We start from the raw sequence: 24,881 nt of genomic DNA, 5'->3' as shown, positions 1-24,881 counted from the left end.
GAGCGGGCGGGAGAGAGGGAGAGAGAGATCTCCCCTCCGTTCCCCCCTGCTCTCCCCCGCAGCTCCCCGCCCCGCGCCGGCCCCCGAATTTTTCGGGACGAGCGGGGAGATACTCGGCTAAGGCACATTACTCGACCGAGTAGTGCCTTATTGAGTATACTCGCTCATCCCTATTGTTGTGTGGAAGGGCAAATGCTAGGGCTTTCTCTTCCGGTTGCCGTAGGTTACAAGGTATTCAGTACAGCAGAAAACTGATCATGTTGTATAATGTGAAGATCTTGAGTTTTGACATCTCAAGCCCTTCACCATTTACTGTAGAAAATGTATTGTGCAACACTGTCTCTTACAGTGTTTGGCAGTTTTCCATAGCTTGCAGTGCCTCCATTCTTAGCAACATATGTTATCTTATATTGAGATGTGGGGGCATTGCTGCTTTTGAGTAGAGGTTCAGAGATGGGAATAGAGAAAATATCAATGTGCAATGAAATTAGTGACTACTAGTATAAAACCGGGGATCTTAATGAGCAAACTTTGTTCCTCAATATGGGCTCTGGTTTGGTGAGTAAGAGGAATCCAGTACACCACAATAAAAAATAATACACAAACAGACACATAAATTCTACAAAGTGGCTTAAAAAAGAACAATTATAAATATTTCTTGTTGCAAATCACTAGTTTAGGGATATGAGACAAGTTTCATCCATGGACACCCCCAATTTCACAGTTATCATTTTATGTGTGCTTTTGGCCTACAGAATAAAAGTTGAAGACCCAACGAGTAACTCTGTTTCTATCAGACACAGTACTATTGTTCGTTGTGTTTTCGTTTTACTTGTGTCTAGGCCAGTTTTTTATTCTACCCCCTTTTGCTGCTCTGGATATCTCCTTGAATTTTTCCAGTAGCAAAAAGATTAAAGTACATGTAAACAAAAGTCCCCTACTCCACCCCAAGTGGGAGCAGGTATGTTATTATTGGTGATTTAATGTTGCCATCTGCATCCAGATCTTTTTTTTACTTGGAGTCAGTTCAAAACAACAAAAAATGTTCTCTAAAAGATAGGAAAAGAGATTATTAAAAAGGAAACAAAATCAGAACAGAAAACGTCTGTCTTCTACAAGTAACCGAGAGGGCGCTAAATAAATAAATTTGTTATGTAATTTAGAAATAATTTAGTTTTCTGACCATTTAATAGATCTAATTGGGCAATCATTAGCATGATAAGGGCAAGATGCAGAGAGACTGCATTTTCTCTGTATTAGTTGTTTTAGGCTGGATTCATACATACAAATTTTGATGCAGTTTTTTTTTTCTAGCTAAGAGTGGATCCATAAGGAAGAGAAAAAAATAACGCCGTGTCTCTTTTACCCACTACTGTGTTTAGCTCAAAAACTCCATCAAAAATTGTGTGAACCTTAGAGTAATTGAACATTTTTATTTAATGGATTCAGGGCTATGGAAGTATATGTAATTTGATCTGCAGTTCTATATTGGAGGAAAGAAAGAAACTATTTTCACATTATAGAAAATAATTCTTAATAACTGTATCATTAAATATCCAGTTCCCAAGTTTTTAAACCCCAGAAAAATGGGGAAAATCTGGAGGCAAATGACAACTGTGTTAACAGTTAAACAGCCCAAATAATTCATAAATAAAAAAAGTACACATACACAGGAAGAATGTTACATTCTAATACTCATAAGGCATATTATTAGTGTATACACTAGTCACTGTGTCGCTGTTGTCGTTCTCTTGTCGTCCTCAGCTCTCCAGCCTCTGTGTGCTGTTTACTGGACACGACGGCAGTAATAGCCAAGAACCTTGCACTTCTCACACAGATGTTGTGGGTGCTCCTTGCTTTGATCAGATACATCCAGACCATCAGGTTTCTCTAAAGGTCGCTGTTAACGGGAAAGAAAGGAACAAAGGATTAATCACTGTGTCTGCAACCTAATACTAAGTTTGGATACTGTAGTAACTCAGCAGCTGTTTGTGGACTTCAACCCAATCCTTAGCAGTTGACAGCAGGGCTTTGTAGAGCATTTCCCTTAGCTCTCGCCTGCTTTTACAATGTAATAAGTGCATAATTAGCTATTTTAGTATGCAAATTGTATTATTAGTTATTTAAAAAGTTGCAAAGTATAGAATCTGAAAGTTACATACAATAAGTAATGACTGGATTACAAATACATGTTTACAAATGTATCTTTGTACTTGGCATCAATCCTGGCCTGGACAAATCTTAGCCAGTCTGGAGCCAGTTCCACAATTATTACACGCTGTAGTGCCGGGACCACAAACCTGGTTAAAGATTGATTGCTGCACACTTATGAAAAAATTTCAGAGTGCACTGCAAGCTGAGCCCAGTAATCAGAGCAGCCCCGTCTCCACTTCCTCACTAGTTAGGGTGCTTTCACATCTGCACTGGGGATTCTGCTTTCCTGCTCTATTCAGGTAGCAGGAAAGGGAAATCCCTGAGGCCAAATAGCACCATCTCGGGAGGGAACCGACAGTGCTAAATGGACCCCATTGATCCCGCATTTTGCCTAGCATGATCAATTCATGGCCACTTTTTGTGAGAGAAACGAGACTGGATGCTGGCAGTGAATAAAGCAAACCACACTGCAGATAGCCAATGCTTTACAAAAACAATATATAGAAAGAAACTCTATGGGCTCATACTTTACTTATCTGAAAAAGGAGAATACCTATAGCATCAGATTTTGGTTGAAATGTTCGTGTGTGATACTGTTTTCGATATTTTTCTATAGACAGCCAAATTCTCATCAAAAATACTGAGCCAAAAGAAATCAGGAACACTTCCAACATGTTGGCCTCGGGTTTCAAAACATGGTTGCCTCAAAGGGCTGATAGGACCTGTTCCTCTTCTATCATGTTTTAAGAATTGAGGATTTCATGCTATGCTACTGATCTGATTGAAAGTCAGTCAGGGCAATGTAAAAATGTCCTACTGTCAGCCTGCATCCATTCCAATTAAGAAACTGGGGATATCAATTACTAATAAGTCAATGGTCATCTACACACTATATTTTAGTGGCATCTTTAAGACATACTGTAGGTCACCTTTTGCAAAGATCTCAAAAGTCTTTCCCTTAAACTTTAGCAATAGATTACAAACTACATATGCAGAGTCTTCCTTGAGAACACATGGGACCATATTAAATGTCCATGCAGGAAACGTCTTTGAGTGATGCTGTATCTTAACCTGGTTATATATACATATAAAATACCAACCAGAAACCTCCATGGAAACAGTTGTATTGAAGAACAACTCCCATAAAGTATTCACAGATCACTTCAGTGCTGCTTGTGTGACATCATGTTTTTGGCCTTTAAAATATGCCATGACATACCAATAATGTTTCTGGCAGCTTAACAAACCAGATGTGAGGTTGTTGGGTGTAGCTGGAAAATAACTGAAGAAACATGGCAGCTTCCTGCATGGAGAAACTTAGATATAATGACTTTCAATGATACAGTCAGACTAGCAACTTCTATGCTTTCTAATGTCCCTCTTAATTTTACTAGTTTTAATAAATATTTTGCAAAGGTGTATCAATTTTTTTCATCCATTTGTATATATCTAGTGACTAACTGTACACTGACATTCGTTTTTTGTTTATGTCAAATTACATTTAAGTCAGTGGGATGATGGACATGGACAAACCCACTTTTACATATGGCATTGGATTAGTTTCAGCATAAAAGAAAATAAAGTTTTCTTTTATCACGTACGTTTTTCAAATTTTACAAAAAAAAAACATACAGCCCCCAACCACCCCCTCCCAAACTTACAATATACAAAACTAAAACCGTTAGTTCATTGTACAAAAATCTTGTTTGGAATCATACAAGATCCGTACTATTATCTAATGGCAAAGGTTCCTGAAAGTGTCCTTGAGCACAAATAGTAGTTATTACACAAGATCACATCTCTGCAATCTCTATAAATTGATTAAGACAGAGCATTATTTCAGTAATTATACATGGACTTGCCAAGTATCAGGTGTATTTTTGCATTATACTGTGTCATATGGACCTTATCCAAATATTCCATCTTGTAATACTGAGAAAGGAGCTAGCTCTGGTCTATCTAGCCAAGTTACCCACAAATGTTCACATTTAGGGAGAGTACCTTTTAACCCCTTAGCATGGCTTGCTGGGCCTTAATCCCAAGGGATGCAAAAACATGCTCCCTGCGGGGATTAAAGCCCTGCAAGCTGTGGACATGACAGCTCCATGCTGCCAGCTCCTGGAGGTAGACGACAGCCTGAACCTGTCATCCAGGGCCGTGGAACCCCCCTTCCCAGTCACATGATCGCCAGCATTTATCAAATGCCGGCGATTATATAAAACTCAATGAAAAGTAAATAAAAGTTAAAGATTCAGCTGCCCTGATGGATCAGATCCATTAGGGCCGCTGAAAGTACTCACCCCGTCCTCTGCGATGTTTTGTGGCATTCTGGCCTCCTGGTCCCGACGGTGTCATACGTCGGACGCGTGCACAGAAGGGCCCGGTAAATTTAAAATCTCTCTGGTTCCTGGCTAATGTGTAGCCAAGAGCAGATAGATATCACCGTGAGCAGCTGTATGTGGTTCCCTGTCACATGATCACTGCAATCCAATGGATAACAGCGATCATTTAAAGTTAAAAATAAAAAGTAAAAAAAGTTTAAGTTTCATCTCCCCTCACATATCATATCTGTGAGGGGAGATGAAATTACATACCTAAGGCCCCCGAAATAATCCGCAGACCTGACAACGGCTTCTGCACACGCGCCCGCTGCCAAAATGGGCAAAAGCTGTGGATTGCCAGGGTAATTTAAAATCTCCCTGCTCCTGACTAGCAAACGTAGCCAAGAGCCTGGAGATTTCACGGGGGACCGCGGTACGCGGTCCCTGGTCACTGTTTTCTAATACAAAACGGCGACCACGTAAAAGTATAAAAAAGTTAAAGTTTCACCTCCCATCACGGATACGATGGTAAATTACGTACCTAAGGCCTCCAGCGATGTCCCCCGATGAGATCTTGATCTGCGGGCTTTTTGGTACATGTGCCCATCTGCAAAATGGCGGACGCAAGCGCAGAAGCTGGGGAGGGCCTGGAAAATTTAAAGTCTCCTTGCTTCTGGGTACTACATGTAGCTAAAAACCTGGAACGCTGACCAAGGGCCGCGATGAGCGGTCCCCAGTGACGTAATTACCATTATCCAATGGATAATGGTGATTACTTAAAAGTTAAGGTTTAATGCTCCTTTTGGTTTGAGTCCCGTTGTTGTGCATATGGACATAATATTAGAGCCATAATGGGCACGTTTCTGAACATGGGACAAATGGGGGTATCCATTTTGGGGTAAAAGTTTTCTTTCATGTGTGTGTTGTACTAAAAAAACTATTTTTAAAATGACACAATTGCCAAAAAATGAAACTTTTTTCCTTCTGCTTTGCTCAGATACATTCAAAAACTGTTGGGTAAAAATATGTAGTACAGCCCTAGATGAATGCGTTAAGGGGTCTAGTTTTCAAAAAAGGGTCATTTGTAGGGATTTCCCATAGTTTTGGCGGCTCAGGGGCTCTACAAGTATGCTATGGGGCCTCAAACACCTTTAAGTAAAATGTCTGTTCTGAAAACCATCGGCTGCTCCTTTCGGTTTGGGCCCCGTTGTGCATACGTACATAAGATCAGGGCCACAATGGGTATGTTTCTGAACACAGGACAAACAGGGGTATGCATTTTGGGGTGTAAATATTCATTCATATGTGTGCTGTTCAAAAAAAACCCCGTATTTAAAATGACATAATTGCCAAAAACATGAAAATTGTAATTTTTCCCTTCTGCTTTACTTAGATTCATTTAAAAAGTGTGGGGTCAAAATACGCAGCACATGCCTATATGAATTCATTAAGGGGTCTATTTTTCAAAATGGGGTCATTTGTGGAGGTCCTCCATTGTTTTGGCTTCTCAAGGGCTCTACAAGTGTGCTATCCATTTTGGGTGAAAATCCTCATTATCATGTGCACTACAGAAAAAAATCCTGTCTTTTAAATGACTTATTTGCAAAAAATATGAAATTCTATTTTTTTTCTCCTCTAAATTGCATTAATTCCTGAAAAGAAACTGTGGGGTAAAATACTTATTGACACCCCTTAGTGAATACATTAAAATGTGTATTTTTTTTTAAATGGGGTCATTTGTGGGGGTATCTATCATTCTGACACCTATAAGCCTTTGCAATCTTGGCTTGGTGTGGGGAAAACAAAATGTTCCTCAAAATGCACTGCTCAACAAATCACATTTTTTTCTGTATCTGGTTTGGAAACAGGTTTATTCAACTAATTTTGGGGTGCCGAATTCAGTTGAAGAATCAGATTTTATCTATCACGTCACATTTCTGAGATACATATTGTCTAGTTTCAAATTCCCCCCCCCCCAAAAAAAAAAATTAAAAAAATTCTGTATCTGGTTTGGAAACAGGTTGATTTAACTAATTTTGGGGTGCTTAATTCAGTTTAAGAATCAGATTCTATCGATCACGTCACACTTCTGAGATACATGGCACTATTACATAGACAATAATACAGTATTGCCAAATATTGTCTGGTTTTAAATACAAAAAAAAAAAAAATCACACTCAGAACTCAATAATGTTTTTCTGGTAATGTATTTGTAAATGTGAGACCAACAAAAGCACTAAGATTTACATATTGCAAAGTTCAAACTGATTTGGTTTGGCAAAATAGGATGATGAAGCTTCTCTCTTGTATGGTGTTTCATTAGTCTCCCTAACCAGAAACCAACAGTAATCCCCCATCATCGAAGGGCTCCAGTTTCCTTATTAACGATGCTCCATACGAAGGATGTCTTGGTGAAAGCATTCACCCTGTTCATCACTGAAGGCACCCAAATCATTGGAACAGCAAACTGCATGGCTCGGGGGTTTCCTTTCATCCATTCTTTTAGAGTTGTTGTGCAAGTTATGCAAGCAATATGAGGTGCAAAGTTTTTATCCTGATCTCTGAGAGCACAATCAAAATCCAGTTTATAAGCCTTCTTAATTAAATCAGGGATTGGCTTTCTTTGGGTTTTTGGAGTGAATTTTTCCACACACATAAGAAAAGTTGTCGGGGTGCTTTACACAACGTTTACCAGTTGCCATAATACTAAATATAAGGCCGCCTGCACACGAGCGGAAATTCCGCCGCGGGATTTCCCGCGGGATTTCCGCCGCTGAAAGTCTGCATAGGAGTGCATTAAAATACGCACTCCTATGCAGACGGCCGCGGTTTGGCCGCGCGAAATCTCGCGCGGCAAACAAACCGCGGCATGTCCTAGTTTTCTGCGGGGCACGCACTCACCCGGCCGCCGGCTCCGGTCTGCGCATGCGCCGGCTGCACGGCAGCCGGCACATGAAAGAGCCGGGGCCGCCAGGCGCGGGTGAGTACGCGCTCGTCCCTGCAGGCGCTCGGGTCAGATCGCGCGGCGAGAATTCTCGCTGCCGGATCCGACCCGCTCGTCTTCAGGCGGCCTAACTCTGATGTGTCAGAATTTTTCCCTACCTCACACAGAAAACGCAAACACACACATAAACAGAAACTGAGGTAACAGAAACTCAAAAAATACTGATATGCTGAGGTAAGAATGAAGAGGCGTGCTTCATACAGATTACAACAAACACTAAACAGCAGTACAGATAGACTTAGGTCAGTAACCTTCCTGCTCAGCTACATTGTTCTGCCATCTAGTGACCATTTTTAGAACTTAATTCACTGTGTATTACATTCAAATAAAGAAAAAAAAGCATTTTTTGGCTTTTTCAGTGAATGTTTTTTGTTTTTGTTAATGTAGTTAATAGTGAGATAGCATAGGTTCTGATGGACCCACAGTGGCCTCATCGTGGCCTGTTAGCCTATTGCCTTTTGGCCAAAATTCAGAACTAACACTCAGGGTAAAAGATCCTGTTGCATATTTTACAGTGCCGTCTTCGGCGCTCGACAAAGGCCCCACCCCCACCTGATCGCTGCTTCGCAATAGCCAGGCCGACCCCCAGCAGCTGTAGCTGTAAGATACCATGGGATGCAGGGAGCCGACAGGGCCGGGGTGAGCGATACTGCTATGCTTCCCCCCACCTTACTTGATGCGAAGCAGAAGCGCTCAGGCCGCCAGCTGTCAGCGGGAGCCACACAGTCCCTGCGCCAGTGAGGGCAGCAAATGTCTGTGGTGGAGCGCCGGGCATGTAGTCAGCAGTCCCGGCGGTGACCGGCAAATGTCAGTGGGGAAGCGGCGCCCACGGAGCCGAAGGGTGGCAGCGGAGACGTAGGTCTTACTGCATCTCCATTTGCACCCCGGCCAGCTGCATGTTTTTCCCCCCTGCTTTAATTTCCCTGCCAGGACCTAGTTTTCCAGGCTGCTGTGCAGCCAATCAGCATCAGGGGGCATCACCCCCCTGTCAAACTTGACTCCACCACTGCTTGTCAGTGAGAGTTGCTATCCTGTATGGTGGGGCACACCCATCTTTGTCTGGCTTCTTTGGCATCATTCACATTGCAGGCTAGGTTTGTTTGCAGTCGCTCCTCTCTAATCTGGGCTGGGTTGAGTGGGTGAGTGCATATTAGACTGCATCGAACAATTTGCTCCTCCATATCATAGTTTGGCTGACTGCATTCTATAAGGCCTTATGGCGTTTGTGCCTGCCCTATGGCGAGCGTGCCTGTGGTGATTGTGCCTGCCCTATAGCGATTGTGCCTGTGGCAACTGTTCCTGCTCTGCAACATATCAGGTATTGCATTTTTGGGCTTTTTCAATGAATGTTTTCTGTTTTTTTTGCTCACCTCTGTGATGTTAATGTAGTTAATAGAGAGACAGCATAGGTTCTGACGGACGCGCAGTGGCCTCGTCGTGGCCTGTCAGCCTATTGCGTTTTGGCCAAAATGCAGAACACCCGCATTTATTAGTATTTATTAGTATTTTTTGTATGCAGTCTGCTAGAGATTTTGGGGGAGCCCAGGATGTCAGCTAATGTGGCCACTTTGGAGATACAGGGCAACCCACTGCTTGTCAGTGAGAGTTGCTATCCTGTATGGTGGGGCAGACCCATCTTTGGCTGGCTTCATTGGTATTGTTCACATTACAGGCTAGGTTTATTTGCAGTCACTCCTACCCAATCTGGGCTGGGTTGAGTGGGGGAGTGCATATTAGTCAGCATTGAACAATTTGCTCCTCCATTTCATAGTCGGGCTGACTGCATTCTATAAGGGCTTACAGCGATTGTGCCTGCCCTATGGCGATTGAGCCTGTGGTGACTGTCCCTGCTCTGCAGCATATCAGGAATTGCATTTTTTGGCTTTTTCAGTGAATGTTTTTTACATTCAAATAAAGAGTTTAGCTTAGTCACTGATTTTATTTTATATAAATAATTCACCAGAAAATGAGCGCAAACACAAAAACATTTTTTTAAAAATTGAACAAATCAAAATTACATAAAAACCTTACGTGATACATCATTTCTGAAGGTAAATTCGGATTTTACACCCAAAAATCCATAAGAATTGATATATTGTACACCGAATGCAAAAATGCTGTTGAGCAGTGAATGCTAAATGCTGGCGTTTTTCCAATGTGAGACCAGAATAAAGTAAACAGATGGAAATATATGTCTCATCAAAAAATGTGTACAGTATGTTTGCACATATTTCAGATATTGCAGTTGAAAATGTGAAAAAATGAACATTTTTTCAAAATGTTCCCAACTTTTATTAAATATACACAAATTCTATCTGTTTAGTTTCACCACCTAAATAAAGTACAATATGTGGTGAAAAAACAATGTCAATTAGATATGCAAAACCTTTAGGGAGTTATTCTATGTTAAAGTGACACGTCAGATTTTCAGAATTTGGCCTGGTCATTAGGGTGCAAAACAGGCTTGGGTTAATATAAAGTCACCCAGTTGACTTTAGAGATGAATTCTGAGAGGGACAGAGAAGTCTCATCTAACTAATGTCGGCCAATGAGATTCCTGGCTGTTTACAGCATCTGTCTGACAGCCAGATTTGCTTGGCCATTCAGTGGAACATCTTAAAATATCCCAACACACACTGGTGTAACTATAGGGTATGCAGAGAATGCGGTTGCACCCAGGCCCAGAAGCCTTATGGGGCCCAAATGTCCTCTCTTCTCCATATAGGGAGCCCAGTACTATGAATAAAGCATTATAATTGGGGGCCCTAATGCAGGTTTTGCATTGGGGCCCAGGAGCTTCAAGTTACGCCTTTGCGTTAGAGGGTTAGAGAAGTTGAGGGGCCCCAAAATAAACTTTTGCACCCGGGCCCATAAGCCAGTGTAAGGCTTAATTTGTCTAGTTGGCAATTAGCAGTGATGGACCATTTTTTTACCAGACATAATAAAAGGTCATCAGCATATAGTGCTATCTTTTTGACCCCATGTTACCTACTGGTGCAAACGAAAGTGGATTTTTACCCATCAATACTATTATGAACAAGAAAGCCCTTTTTCAAATACATCTTTGAAGCAGAACCACCAATTTAAAACATTTAAGGCTTATCAACAGTATACGAGGCAAGTGGACTGTCTCACTCAGTGATTGACAGCCTTCCTTCAGAGACTGTACATACAGATAGATAACTGTCAAACCCTGACAGGGCCGCCCACTGGACTCATAAGATCACCATGAGCAAACAATTAAATGAATAAAATACAAGTTCTACTGAATCTTTCCCCATAAAACTATTTTTCAATCTGTTCAGCTCCCCCTGCGCTATAACATGATGTCTGCAGAATGGATATAGTATTCAATCCTACAGATATGCTTTATGATGAATTTATTTAAAGTTGTCACCACAAGATAACCAGAGCATTGCTTGCTTAGTTTCATAGCATGCCAAAATTCAGCTTACATTATATTATATGGCATACAGTAAATAAATTGACCACAAAAAGTGACAAATCTCTTACACAAGATATCGTATTGCCACATGCCTTCCAATATCTGTCTTACTGTTAGTACATTACAATTTCTAAATGGTAAATTCTAGATATACAGAATCTACTTTTTATACAACACTTGGCACTACTAGTAAAACCCAAATGGTTAATGTAGAGGGATGTGCAGCTGGCTACAAACCACAGATTTACAATTCATGCTTATCATGTTTAGTGATAAAAGCCAGTTCTTTTCTTTTTTTCCCCTTTACTTTTGGGAATATTTTTTTTTACCCTTGAAGAAAATTGAGGCAGGGAGAAAAAACTAAAGCCAAAAAAACTCCCAAGGAGGCTCTGTTTCGGATAAATACCTCCTTATGACTATATACTGTATGACTTAAGCTGCGGATTGTGTTCACAACTATTTTAACTCTGAGGAAGCTACATATATTACATTAAACATGTGCCAGGGATACATCTGTATTGACAACACAATGTGGATATCAGTCTCCTCTGTGATAACATGGAATCAATGTATCTTTTCTTCTCTCTACCCCTGCTGCAGTGCATAAAATATGTTATGTTTTTGAGTTCACCACTCTGTAATTTTTTAGATTGTTTGCGGTTTTTCAGGATAAACTTAGAAAAAATTGGAATCAAACCTAAAAATACATAAAACAAAGTTCCAGAATTGTACTAGAGACAACGCTCAGCAGTGTCACAGCAACCTTTAGGAGGCTATATGCTTTGCAATAGTAATGGCTTTCCCCTGTTCATTTACACATTGGGTACTATTGTATTATGTCTCCACCAGAATAATGGGTGGATACCTTGAGTGACAGCTAAGGGCTATGTAACGGCCCCAAAGGTCCTGCAAGAAGGGAAGTACTGTGGCAGCAGACAGCGATGCAGTAAAAACTTCTTCCTTTATTTCTCCATACACATACGACGTTTCGATCAACACAGTGATCTTTGTCAAGTATACATACAACCTTAGTTACAGACTATATATAGTAGAACAACAATTAAAATCACAAAGAACAGCTGAACAATACCTAATCCGCATGTGCTCACGACCTCCATGGCTCTCAATGCTTTCGGTTTGTCTTCTGTGCAAATGCGCCTGTGCGTAATGTGTCCGCTATCGCGAGATTCTAGAGAGCAGGAAGAATCCCGGAAAACTGATTGCACATGCGCCTGGAGTCCAGCGCCCGGCCCCAAAGGTCCTGATTGGCTGGCTGCTGCAAGGTCTTGCAGCGTGGGGATTGAGTTATAGCTGGGATGGAGGGTTAGGGTTAGTTTCAGTGTTAGGCTTACATTATTAGCTGTAAATACTTCCATGAGAGAGCGGGGAGGCATTCACATGGAAGCATGTACAGCTAATAATGTAAGACTAACAGAGAAATGAACCCTAACCGTAACCCTCCATGCCAGCCATAACTAAATCCCCATGCTGCTAGGAGCTTGGCGGCTGTGTAACCTCAACTCCACTGCAGCCTTCTCCCCTCCCCCTGCCAAAGTGTTGCCGATGCCGCGCCAATCCATGCAGCCATGCGCTTCCCAGCCGACAGAGCCGTGAGCATAGAAGGGAAACACAGAGGGGTCAGTGGCATTGAAGACAACGGTCTGCTGGCACACCTGAATTGTTTTTCAGAGAAGAGCTTTACATATAAGCCTTTCCCTGAAAAAGAAACATTTAAGTGCAAAAAAAATAAAAAATAAAAAAAACTTACCTCTCCGCCGCTGCCATGACCCCCGCGGGCATGAAGAACACATCTGCCGCATGAATGAATGACGGGCGAGAGCTGCCTGTGATTGGCTGAGCACCTCAGCCTATCACATTCTGCTCTTTCAGTGGGCGGGGATTTACTGATAGATCAGCACCACAGTGCAGACGTGGCTGTGCCCCGCCAGCTGAAGGGAAGTGAGTATCTATTTTTTTTGTTTTTTAAACCACTTTTACTTGATTTTCCGGGAAGGGCTTATATTCAAAGCCCTTCCCTGAAATCAATTGCCGGCAGCAGAATCCTCTACCGCAACTGACATGTGTGACAGCTGCGGTAGAGAATTAAAGAATTCCTCTGCTGCATCTGCCACAGATGTGGCAGATGTAGCAGCAGGGAATTCTTTTAACTAGCGGGGATGAAGTAAACATCTGCCGCATGCAGATGTGTTCTTCATCCCCGCGGGGGACACAGCAGCAGCCGACAGGTAAGTAATTTTTTTTTTTTTTACTACTTTTAATTGGCTTTTCAGAGAAGGGCTTATGAAGTTGCGGCTAAGCCCCAGCAGGTGAGTATTTTTTTTCCCCACTATTTTAAAAGACTTTTCAGGGAAGGGCTTATGAAGGGGGACAAACAGGGGGATCCATTTTGGTGCGTAAGTCTTCATTAATATGTGTGCTGTACAAAAAAAAAAGGTTTTAAAATGGCTCAATTAGCGAAAAAATGAAAATCATATCTTTTTTTCCTTTTGCTTTGCTTAGGTTCATTGACAAACTGTGGGGTCAAAATACACAGTAAACCCCTAGATGAATTCGTTAATGGGGTCATTTGTGGAAGTTCTCCATCATTTTAGACGCTTAACCCCTTGAGTGGTGGGTTTTTTACCACCCTGTCCTACCCACCAGGGCAGGTTTTTTAAATGGTCTAATCATTTAATTTCAACAAATTTTGCAACCGCGTTCAAGAGCCATAACTTTTTCCTTTTTCCATTGACACGGCCATTTGAGGGCTTGTTTTTTGTGGGACAAGTTGTACTTTTTGATGGCATCATTTTTGGGTATATATAATGTATTGCAAAACTTTTGTAAAAAAATTTGTAGGGAGATTGGGGAAAAAAAAAGAAATTCTGCCATTTGTTTTTTGGATTTCATTCTTATGGTCGTTCACCTGCAGAATAAATAGTGTGATAACATTATTCTCTGAGTCAACACGATTCCGGCGATATCAAGTTTATACAGTTTTTTTATGTTTTGCTATTTTTGTACACTTAAAACATTTTTTTCTCTTAAAGGTTTGCTTTTGTGTCACCACATTCCAAGAGCCATATTAATTTTATTTTTCCATTGCCAGAACTCTAGAAGGGCTTCTTTTTTTGCGGGATGAACTCTAGTCTTCATTTATCTAATTTTTTGGAACATGTAAAATTTTGATCGCTTTTTATTCCATTTATTCTAGTGGCAAGATTAAGAAAATCTGTAATTCTGGAATGTTTATTTTTATTTTTCACTGCATTCTCTGAGCAGTATAAATAATATATTATAGTAATTCTACAGGCCAGTACGATTATGCCAATACCAAATTGTAATAGTTTTTTTCTTTTTCACGACTTTTTCATACTTAAAAAAAAAAAAAAAAAAAAATTAATAAAAGTTTAAATCACCCTCCTTTTGCCATATCTATAATAAAAAAATCTAAATCATAAACGAAAAATACATATTTGGTATCGCCACATCCGTAAATGTTTGTTCTATCAAAGTAGTGCATTATTTACGCCGCACGGTGAACGTAGTCTGAAAAAAAAAAAACAACGCCACAAATGCACTTTTTCAGTCACCCTGTCTCCCAGAAAAATGCAATAAAAAGCGATCAAAAAGGTCATATGTATTCTGAATTAGTACTAATGGAAACTACAGGACATCTCGCAAAAAATGAGCCCTTACTCAAGTACGTCTACGGAAAAATAAAAAAGTTATTGTGCACAGAAGATGCAGCAGAAAATAATTAAAAAAAATTAAATGTCTTTGAAACAAAATACAAGTACTACAGCAAAAAAAACTATACAAGTTTGGTATCGTAGTAATAGAACTGACCCATAGAATAAAGCTATCATGTCATTTTTGTTGCAGTTTGTGTGCCGTAGAAACAAAACGCACTGGAAGATGTCAAAATGTCATTTTTTTTCATTTTACTCCACTTAGAATTTTGTAAAAGTTTTTCAGTACATTATATGATACTTTAAATAGCACCATTGAAAAATACAGCTCGTCCTGCAGAAAACAAGCCCTCATGCAGCAACGCCGATGAATAAATAAAGGAGTTACATGGGGGGAGGAAAAAAAAAACGAGGAAAAAAGAAAAAAAGGGGCCGTGTCATTAAGGGGTTAAATAATGTACTAACTTCTTTCTCTGGGTCATTACGACGCAGGGATACCACATGTGTAATTTTATTTTTAATTTTTTACAAAGTAAAGGGAGACAAGTAAAGATGAGCGAGCGTACTCGTCCGAGCTTGATACTCGTTTGAGTATTAGGGTACTCGAGATGCTCGTTACTCGAGACGAGCACCACACGGTGTTCGAGTCACTTCCATTTTCTTCCCAGAAAATTTTGCGCCGTTTTCTGACCAATAGTAACACAGGGAAGGCATTACAACTTCCTCCTGTGAAGTTCCAGCCCTATCCCACCCCCCTGCAGTGAGTGGCTGGGGAGATCAGGTGCCACCCGAGTATATAAACTGGGGCCGGCCGCGGCTCGCCACAGATGCACGCTGAGAAACATTAGGGAAAGTGCCGTCTTGCTGTAGCTGCTATAGGGAGACTGTTAGGCTGTTATCTTCATCTTCAAGAACCCCAACGGTCCTTCTTAGGGCCACATCTGACCGTGTGCAGTACTGTTGAGGCTGCTTTTAGCAGTTTTGGAAATTTTTTTTTTTTTGTATATCGGGCGTGCAGACCATAGCATCCTCAGTCTGCAGTCATTTTACTGAGTATAGGGGCAGGACTGGTGAGGCAGGGACAGTGGTACAGGGAAAGAGATATACTGGCTATATAGGCAGTGGGCTTTTTCAAGAAAATTGGAAAAAAAAAATCTTTGGGCTGCCTGTGACTGTGTTCAGTTTACTGCGTGTCTGCTGGGGGTAGTAGTCGCTCACTTATTACCCAGCTAGGTGTTACTGCAGCCTTGCGCATAATTTTTTCTGGCTGCACTGTGCTTTCAATAACCACAGTCATCCTCCAACAGGGAAATCCTATACAGGCTGTATAGGCAGAGGGCTTTTTCCCAAAAATTGGAAAAAAATACTATATTTGGGCTGCCTGTGACCGTCTTCAGTTTACTGCGTGTCTGCTGGGGGTAGTAGTCGCTAATTAATACCCAGCCTTGCGCATAATTTTTTCTGGCTGCACTGTGCTTTCAATAACCACAGTCATCCTCCAACAGGGAAATCCATATACAGGCTATATAGGCAGTGGGCTTTTCCCCAACAATTGGAAAAAAATACTATATTTGGGCTGCCTGTGACCGTCTTCAGTTTACTGCGTGTCTGCTGGGGGTAGTAGTCGCTAATTAATACCCAGCCAAGCCTGTGACCGTGTACAGTTTACTGCGTGTCTGCTGGGGGTAGTAATCGCTCATTATTACCCAGCTACGCGTTACAGCGGGCTTGCGCATAATTGTTTCCTGGCTCTGCTGTGTCCGTTACATGATCGCCGTCATCCCGCCAGAGGGAAAGAGTATACATATATACGCTGCATACGGTGTCTGTCTGGTTTTTCACCTCACCATTTTAAAAAATTGGAGCAAAATACTGAAGGCCTACCACTGGCCTTTGGCCACTTGACTGGTTCTGCCCTGTGAATTCCAGTAGCTCAGTCATACGCACCTAGGTCTGACTACAGGCTTGCGCATAATTGTTTCCTGGCTCTGCTGTGCATTCCGTAAGCGAAGTCAGCCTCCAACCACAGGCCAGTAAGCGGCACATTTAATTACAGCGTTCTGTTTCTGCTCTACTCGTAATACACCATGCTGAGTGGTAGGGGTAGGCCTAGAGGACGTGGATGTGGACGCGAGCGAGGACGTGTAGGCCCAAGTCAGGGTGTGGGCACAGGCCGAGCTCCTGGTCCAGGTGTATCGCAGCCGACTGCTGCGGGATTAGGAGAGAGGCAAGTTTCTGGGGTCCCCAGATTCATCTCACAATTAATGGGTCCACGCGGTAGACCTTTTTTAGAAACTGAGCAGTGTGAGCAGGTCCTGTCGTGGATGGCAGAAAGTGCATCCAGCAATCTATCGACCACCCAGTCTTCTACGCCATCCACAGCTGCAACTCTGAATCCTCTGGCTGCTGCTCCTCCTTCCTCCCAGCCTCCTCACTCCATGAAAATGACACATTCTGAGGAGCAGGCACACTCCCAGGAACTGTTCTCGGGCCCCTGCCCAGATTGGGCAGCAATGGTTCCTCTCCCACCGGAGGAGTTTGTCGTGACCGATGCCCAACCTTTGAAAAGTTCCCGGGGTCCGGGGGATGAGGCTGGGGACTTCCGGCAACTGTCTCAAGAGCTTTCAGTGGGTGAGGAGGACGATGACGATGAGACACAGTTGTCTATCAGTGAGGTAGTAGTAATTTCAGGGAGGAGCGCACAGAGGATTCGGAGGAAGAGCAGCTGGACGATGAGGTGACTGACCCCACCTGGTTTGCTAAGCCTACTGAGGACAGGTCTTCAGAGGGGGAGGCAAGTGCAGCAGCACGGCAGGTTGGAAGAGGCAGTGCGGTGGCCAGAGATAGAGGCAGGGCCAGACCGAATAATCCACCAACTGTTTCCCAAAGCGCCTCCTCGCACCATGCCACCCTGCAGAGGCCGAGGTGCTCAAAGGTGTGGCAGTTTTTCACTGAGAGTGCAGACGACCGACGAACTGTGGTGTGCAAGGTTTGTCGCACCAAGATCAGCCGTACCACCACCAGCATACGCAGGCATATGATGGCCAAGCACCCCACAAGGTGGGACAAAGGCCGTTCACCGCCTCCGGTTTGCACCACTGCCTGTTCCCCTGTGCCCCAACCTGCCACTGAGATCCAACCCCCCTCTCAGGACACAGGCATGACCGTCTCCCAGCCTGCACCCACATGCTCACCTCCGCTGTCCTCGGCCCCATCCAGCAATGTCTCTCAGCGCAGCGTCCAGCCGTCGCTAGCGCAACTGTTTGAGCGCAAGCGCAAGTATGCCGCCACGCACCCGCACGCTCAAGCGTTAAACGTGCACATAGCGAAATTGATCAGCCTGGAGATGCTGCCGTATAGGCTCGCGGAAACGGAGGCTTTCAAAAACATGATGGCGGCGGCCCCGCGCTACTCGGTTCCCAGTCGCCACTACTTTTCCCGATGTGCCGTCCCAGCCCTGCACGACCACGTCTCCCGCAACATTGTACGCGCCCTCACCAACGCGGTTACTGGCAAGGTCCACTTAACAACGGACACGTGGACAACCACAGGCGGGCAGGGCCACTATATCTCCCTGACGGCACATTGGGTGAATTTAGTGGAGGCTGGGACTGAGTCAGAGCCTGGGACCACTCACGTCCTACCCACCCCCAGAATTGCGGGCCCCAGCTCGGTGCTGGTATCTGCGGCGGTGTATGCTTCCTCCACTAAACCACCCTCCTCCTCCTCCTACGCAACCTCTGTTTCGCAATCAAGATGTGTCAGCAGCAGCACGTCGCCAGCAGTCAGTGTCGCCCGGCGTGGCAGCACAGCGGTGGGCAAGCGTCAGCAGGCCATGCTGAAACTACTCAGCTTAGGAGAGAAGAGGCACATGGCCCACGAACTGCTGCAGGGTCTGACAGAGCAGACCGACCTCTGGCTTTCGCCGGTGAGCTTCCAACCGGGCATGGTCGTGTGTGACAATGCTCGCAGAAATCACAATCACTATCCACTGATCTGAGCAGACATGCGAATGTTTTATTTTTTTAATAGGCGCGTAATACGGCATATCGTTCACGTGGGTGATGATCGCAGATTCCACAAATTAAATCCGCCCGTGTGAGACCAGGTCTATGATTTATTGGAATGGGGTGAAATGGGAAAAAACACAAATTTGCCTTTTTTGCGTTTTTTTTTTTTTACGGTATTCACCATGCTGTAAAAGTGACACGTTATCTATATTCTGTGGAGCAGGATGCCTGAGGAAATGCCAAATTCATATAATATTTTACTACTTAAAAAAATATGTTTTTTTATTTTAATAAATAGGAGGCAGCGATATCATTTTTTGCTTTTTTGATGTGACGACTGGAAAAAGGGATTTTTTAAAACTCAATATTTTTTAAATTTACAAAAATTAAATAAATAATATTTTAACTTTTTTTAGTCCCCATAGGGAACTCAAATCAGCATTCATCCTATCGTATTTATAATATACTGCACTGCAGTATATTAAGGGTTACTCCATTAAACTGTGCGGCTTCATGGGAAGATATCTGCTGCAGTCCTGGGGGCCTCCACAAGGCCCACAGCTGCTAAGGTAACCGAATGCTTTATTGTAAAAAGAAGAAAATGATGGACCGGGGTGCAACCCTTGTAATGTAAAGCACATAAAAGCGCTATTTCTTCCTTCTATGGGGTACAGGACACGAAATATCCAGTAACATCCTTTCAAACCATCTTTATGGCCTTTTTTGAAGAAGGATCTTCTTCCCCGAAACACGTTGTTTGCGCTGGCTATCATTTAATAAATAAAGAAGAAAATGAGTTAGTCCCTTTGCTTTTATGTGCTTTATCATTTTCTCTGACAAACCGATGGTCTCTATGTCAACCCGTAAACAAACCAGTACAGGAGTTTGAATTCAGAAGCGGGAGATTGCCGGCAAATCTGCAATATCTTCCTGCTTCTGTTTTTCAAAGTCCTGCACTGCTCTGTGTGGGTCTGTGCAGGCAGAAATCTTCCGGGCTATATCGCTATGGGTAGTGGAGCTCGTCCCGGAAAATTTCCGGGTGTACCACTCAAGGGGTTAAGGGCTCTACAAGTGTGCAATGAGGCCTAAAACAGCTTCAAGCAAAATGTCTGTTCTGAAAGCTACCGGTTGCTTTATTTGATTTGGGCCCCATTGTGCATACAGGCATAATATTAGGGCTACAATGGGTATGTTTCTGAACACAGGACAAACAAGGGGTTCCATTTTGGGGTGCTTTAGTTATGCTCCTGCTTTTTTAATATACTGTATACATATTTTATATCTTTTTCCTTTTCTTATTTTTCTTTTCTCTTCCAAATATTTTTCATTTCATGTATGTTGCATGTCTATTACATTGTCTCTACCTTAGTATGTGCTTGAAAAAGGAGCGTGCCAGCTGTGCTTGAAAAAGGAGCGTGCCAGCTCTGAAATGCGTTGCACTACATTAACGTCTGGAGCTCTGTATTAATAAATCCCTTTTATTCTACTACAGAGAGCTCCTTTTGTTTTCCTTCTTGCTCCAAGGACCCCTGTGGTCCACACATCTACACCTCTACCGCTAAGGCAGTCATGATCGGCATCTTACAGGTCACCCTGAGCGCAGGAGTTACTTTTTTTCGCACTCGCATATATCTTTATTTCTGGAGATGCAACCTCCCAGACTCTTCTCTATGCATGCTCTCCGTCTTACAATTAAGCATTTCTATGCCTTATTATCTATGCTGATGGTATTTGGACTGGCAGCATCCCGCTAACTATTCTACAAAAACTATTCTGAATATTAGGATCTCATCCTTTATAGAAGTCGCTCCACCCTTCTCATCTCTTGGATGGTAACCGAATGGCATTTCACAATTTCGTTGCACAGGGTGGGGGGTGTCCATTTGGGATATAGAGGAAACCCTCACCCTCGGTCAGACCATTTAAATGCCAACTGTCATTACTAACACCAGCATCTGAATAGTTATACTGCTGGGATCAGAATTGTCTGCAGAAGGGGTTAAATGTGAGAGATGCTGGCACACTGTTTGAGGCTCTCAGTTGCCAGTGCATGTCTCTGTGTAATTTAAAGACATATTTAGCAAATTGGTTGGTGATGTTACAGTAGATAAGACCAAAGTGAAAACATAAGAGGAGATCTCTGATTTATTGCACTTCAGGGGACATTATGGTTTTGTGACATAAATGTTATTCTTTGTATAATGAAATGCTATAAAATTTTCTGATATACTTTATGCATTAATTCCTCACTCTTTTCAAGATCTCTACTTGCAGTCATACAATACAAGCCTTCATTGTTTACTTCTACAGTAGTGGATAAGTGTCAGTTATGATCATACGATAGACACGCAGGTGTTGAGCCCTTTAGCACAGCATGCACCTGTGTTAGGCGTCACTCTGCTGCCGCTGTGTAGGTTTGACTCCTGGGTTTCTCCAGTACTTCAGGAGTCAAGTTTTCCCAGGGTTCATTCATTACTCCCCTATTTCACTGAGCTGGAGACCATTATTCCCTGGTGGTACCTTGGTGTGAGCTGATCCTGCTACCTGTGCAGCTCAGCTGCATCTACCCGCTACCTTTCCATCTCAGCTGCATCTACCCGCTACCTGTCCAGCTCATCTGCATGTACCCGCTACCTGTCCAGCTCATCTGCATCTACCCGCTACCTGTTTAGCTTAGCTACATTTACCTGCTACCTGTCCAGCTCAGCTGCATCCACCTGTACCTGCTGCCAGCCACCTCTTATCAACTGCCTAGTGGTTGCACCCTACTTGTTTCTGTCACTGAAACTCCAGCAGGTCAGTTGTCAATTCATCGGTGAGGCCATCTGGATAACCCCTATGTCAAACCGGTGAGTTGGTCCAGTGGCTCCACAACCCTGTGTCCGTAATAACCTGTGTGTCCATCACTTGACCAGCACAGATCTTTATCCACTGGCAGTAAATAATGAAGGTCCACATTGTATGACTGCAAGCAGAGATCTTGAAAGCAGTCATATCCTACCCATATGTCATGTTTATTATAGTATGTAGTAATAGGTGGTATACATTGTTATGAGCCTGGCTACATTAGAATATAATTTACTATACAAATTGAATTCTAAAGTCTTGGTCATATTTTTTCCAGACCACAATAAAATGTGGATTAGTAGTCAGTTTGGGATTTAAAGTTCACTCATAAATAATACTTTTCTTTTTAATTACTCGTCTCCAGTGCTGGAAATGTAATCCGCTGTCATCCCTATCCTTACACTGGTTACTTTTTCTGGGACTCACATATTTAAGCGAGGTTATATTAATCAGAATCTTGTAGCAGATAACCTGGGTCCTTCGGAATGGAATCCCAGGGAGGGTCCAGCGTAAGGGAATCCCAGAAAGGTTCTGACGTAAGGGAATCCCAGGAAGTGTCTTATGGAAGGTAATCCCACAAAGGGTATAAGATGGAAAGGGGAAAGGCTAGTTCTTTTATTGTATTATTAGCAAGGAAACATTAATTCAAAAGGCAAAACTGTATGGAGGTACGAAACGTCCTTTGGGTGGAGAAAGTAACTACTGTAATAATCTAAGAAAATAAAAAGTGGCATAAAATACCACAGTAGGAGTGCATAACAACCACTTAACGACACAGGTTGTAAACTTACGTCAAAGAGATTCGGGGTTTGTATGGATGCAAATTGGGAGCAGATCCTGCTTCATACAATGCAGGTGTCAGCTGTTTCCTAAACTCGAAAACGCCCTCAACAGCTGCAATTAGCACTTGCCCTGATCATGGCTGTTAACACTTTAAATGCCGCTGTCAATTCTGACAAAGGCATTTAAATGCCCTTATGGAGTTCAGTGGTCCCGAATGGCACCCATGATGAGATTGCAGGGTGCCGTTCGGTTCCCACGGCAGCTGGGGGCCTTTTGAAAGCCCCCAGAGCTGCCATTGCATATTGCCTATTAAGCCATACCTGTGGTGTGGCTTGATAGATTGCCTGCAAGATCGCAATATAATACTATGCTATTATATCATACTGCAGGAGCGATCAAAGCATCACAAGTTCTTGTCTACTATAGGGATTTTTTAAAAATGTAAAAATTAGTTTTAAAAAAGTTTTCTTACACGAGTCAACAATAACCATTTAACCATGTTAGTCTGAAAGCACAGAAGAGGAAAATTACTGCATTCATTAAGAAGGCATATGAGTTATAATTTGGGTGCAAAATTGGTGAGCAGGACAAAGAATGGGCTCCTCATATATGTTGCACATCTTGCACCAGTACTCTCTGGGCTTGGTTGAAGAGTGTGCGACCATATATGCCGTTTGCCATTCCAATGATATGGAGGGAGTAGAAAGTTCATGTGACTGTTTGTTACTTCTGCTTGATGAACGTGTCAGGATATTCATTAAAAAACAGGAAACTTATTGAATACCCGAACCTTGCATCGGCAATGAGACCAGTGCCACATGATGACAGTCTTCCTATTCCAAAACCACCAGAGGCATGGACACTAGAGGATGAGGATGAGGAGGTAGGCGACGATGGAGAACAGATACAGATGGAAGCTGATGCTGATCCTGACTTTGTGCCATCAACATCCAGCAATCCTCATTTAATATCACAGGCAGAGCTGAACGATCTGGTCAGAGATTTGGGTTCATCGAAGAGTTAGGCAGAGTTGCTTGGATCTAGGCTGCAAGGGTGCAATCTTTTGTCATTTGGTATGAAAATCTCAATGTTTTGCCACAGTGATGAAGATTTGACAAAATATTTTGGTCAAGGTGACAGTCTGACCTTTTGCTGTGGCATCAGCGGATTGTTTTGTGCTCTCGGATGCAAGTACAACTGAACAGAATGGTGATTGCTTAATGACTCATCAGTCTTAAGTTTGAAGGCTGTTTTGCTGCACAATGGCAATATCTACCCTTCTATACCTTTCAGACATGACAATCATATGAGAACATGCAACTTCTGTTGAACCGCCTTGAATACTCGAAGCACAACTGGAATTTGTGAGGTTCTCTTAAGGGAGTTGCAATTCTACTGGGTCTACAGCTTGGTTACACAAAATATTTCTGTATCCTTTGCGAGCAAGAGATTTGCATTATATCAGAAAAGACTTGTCTCCCGACAAGAAATTGCTTCTAGGGCAGAAGAATATCGCACTTGACCCATTGGTTGATCCAAAGAAGATATTTCTTTCACCTTTACAGATCAATCTCGGGCTAATGAAAAACTTTGTTAAGGCAATGAACAAGCTAAGTGAAGCCTTTTTTTGCGGCAGATGTTTCCACACACACGTGATGTGAAGATAAAAAAAAGTGATTTTATTGGCACACAAATCTGAGATGTGATAAAGGATAGCCACTTTGATTGTCTTCTACAGGGTGCAGAACATGTTGCGTGGACAGCCCTCAAGAATGTTGTTTGTAACTTTCTAGGCTACTATAAAGCACCATACTACGTACAACAGGTGGAAAGTCTGCTTCAGGCATACAAATCAATGAAGTGCAACATGTCACTGAAGATATATTTTCTTCATTCCCACTTGGACTTCTTTCCAGACAACCTGAGCGATGAACATGGTGGAAGGTTTAATCAGGACATTTCCAAGATGGAGAAACGGTATGAGGGCAAGTTGAATCGGTCTATGTTAGGTGACTATTGTTAGACTCTCATCCGCAATGCGTTGGACGGTGATTACAAATGAAAATCTGAGGCAAAACATTTGTAGTTTCCTGACGACACCATTACTGTCATAGTGTATGTGGCTATAGACATATAGCAATGCTTAGGATGCATTGGCTTTTTCTTGCAAACGGTATGTGATACAGACATGATAAATACATAATTGTGTTCAGCGTGTTAAAATCTACTTGCTTCACCAAAAATTGTGGAGGAAACAAAACTTCTGTAAGTCAACATTATGTGAATACAGTTTACCTTAAAAGTTTTTGCTGATGATTGACAGGGATATTTTGCTTGTGTAAAGTTGGTGATGAGAATTTGGCCCACATATGTGTTTATCATGTGTTAGGCTTCTTACTAGTTGAAAAAACTGTTAACATCATAAGCCATTCCAAAGCTTTGGAGGGAACCAAAGGACCATTTAACAGTTTGCTATTTCTGTTTAACTGACATTAAAAGGAATCACATCTAAAACAAAATATATAGTTAATTATCCGAATTTGCAAACTGCAATGAGGCCTCTCTTATATAGTGAAGAGTATCTTGTACAAAGCTGTGGGATGCAATATGTTCTTAAAACCTCAC

The 24,881-nt window shown here is 42.5% G+C and overlaps 1 protein-coding gene across 1 annotated transcript in view; it reads right to left on the bottom strand.

Moving 5' to 3' along the window:
- Positions 1–640: 640 nt before the first annotated feature.
- ZCCHC24 (zinc finger CCHC-type containing 24) overlaps positions 641–24,881 on the bottom strand; it is a 240,040-nt gene continuing 215,799 nt past the window's right edge. The window contains exon 4 of the mRNA XM_066600352.1: positions 641–1,900. Within this exon, the coding sequence (XP_066456449.1) occupies positions 1,787–1,900 (114 nt within the window). The 3' untranslated portion in view covers positions 641–1,786. The remainder of the gene's footprint in view (positions 1,901–24,881) is intronic.

This window comes from Eleutherodactylus coqui, chromosome 4, assembly GCF_035609145.1.
Source record: "Eleutherodactylus coqui strain aEleCoq1 chromosome 4, aEleCoq1.hap1, whole genome shotgun sequence".
NCBI classification, from domain to species: domain Eukaryota; kingdom Metazoa; phylum Chordata; class Amphibia; order Anura; family Eleutherodactylidae; genus Eleutherodactylus; species Eleutherodactylus coqui.
This window is presented reverse-complemented; position numbering and strand designations above follow the sequence as displayed.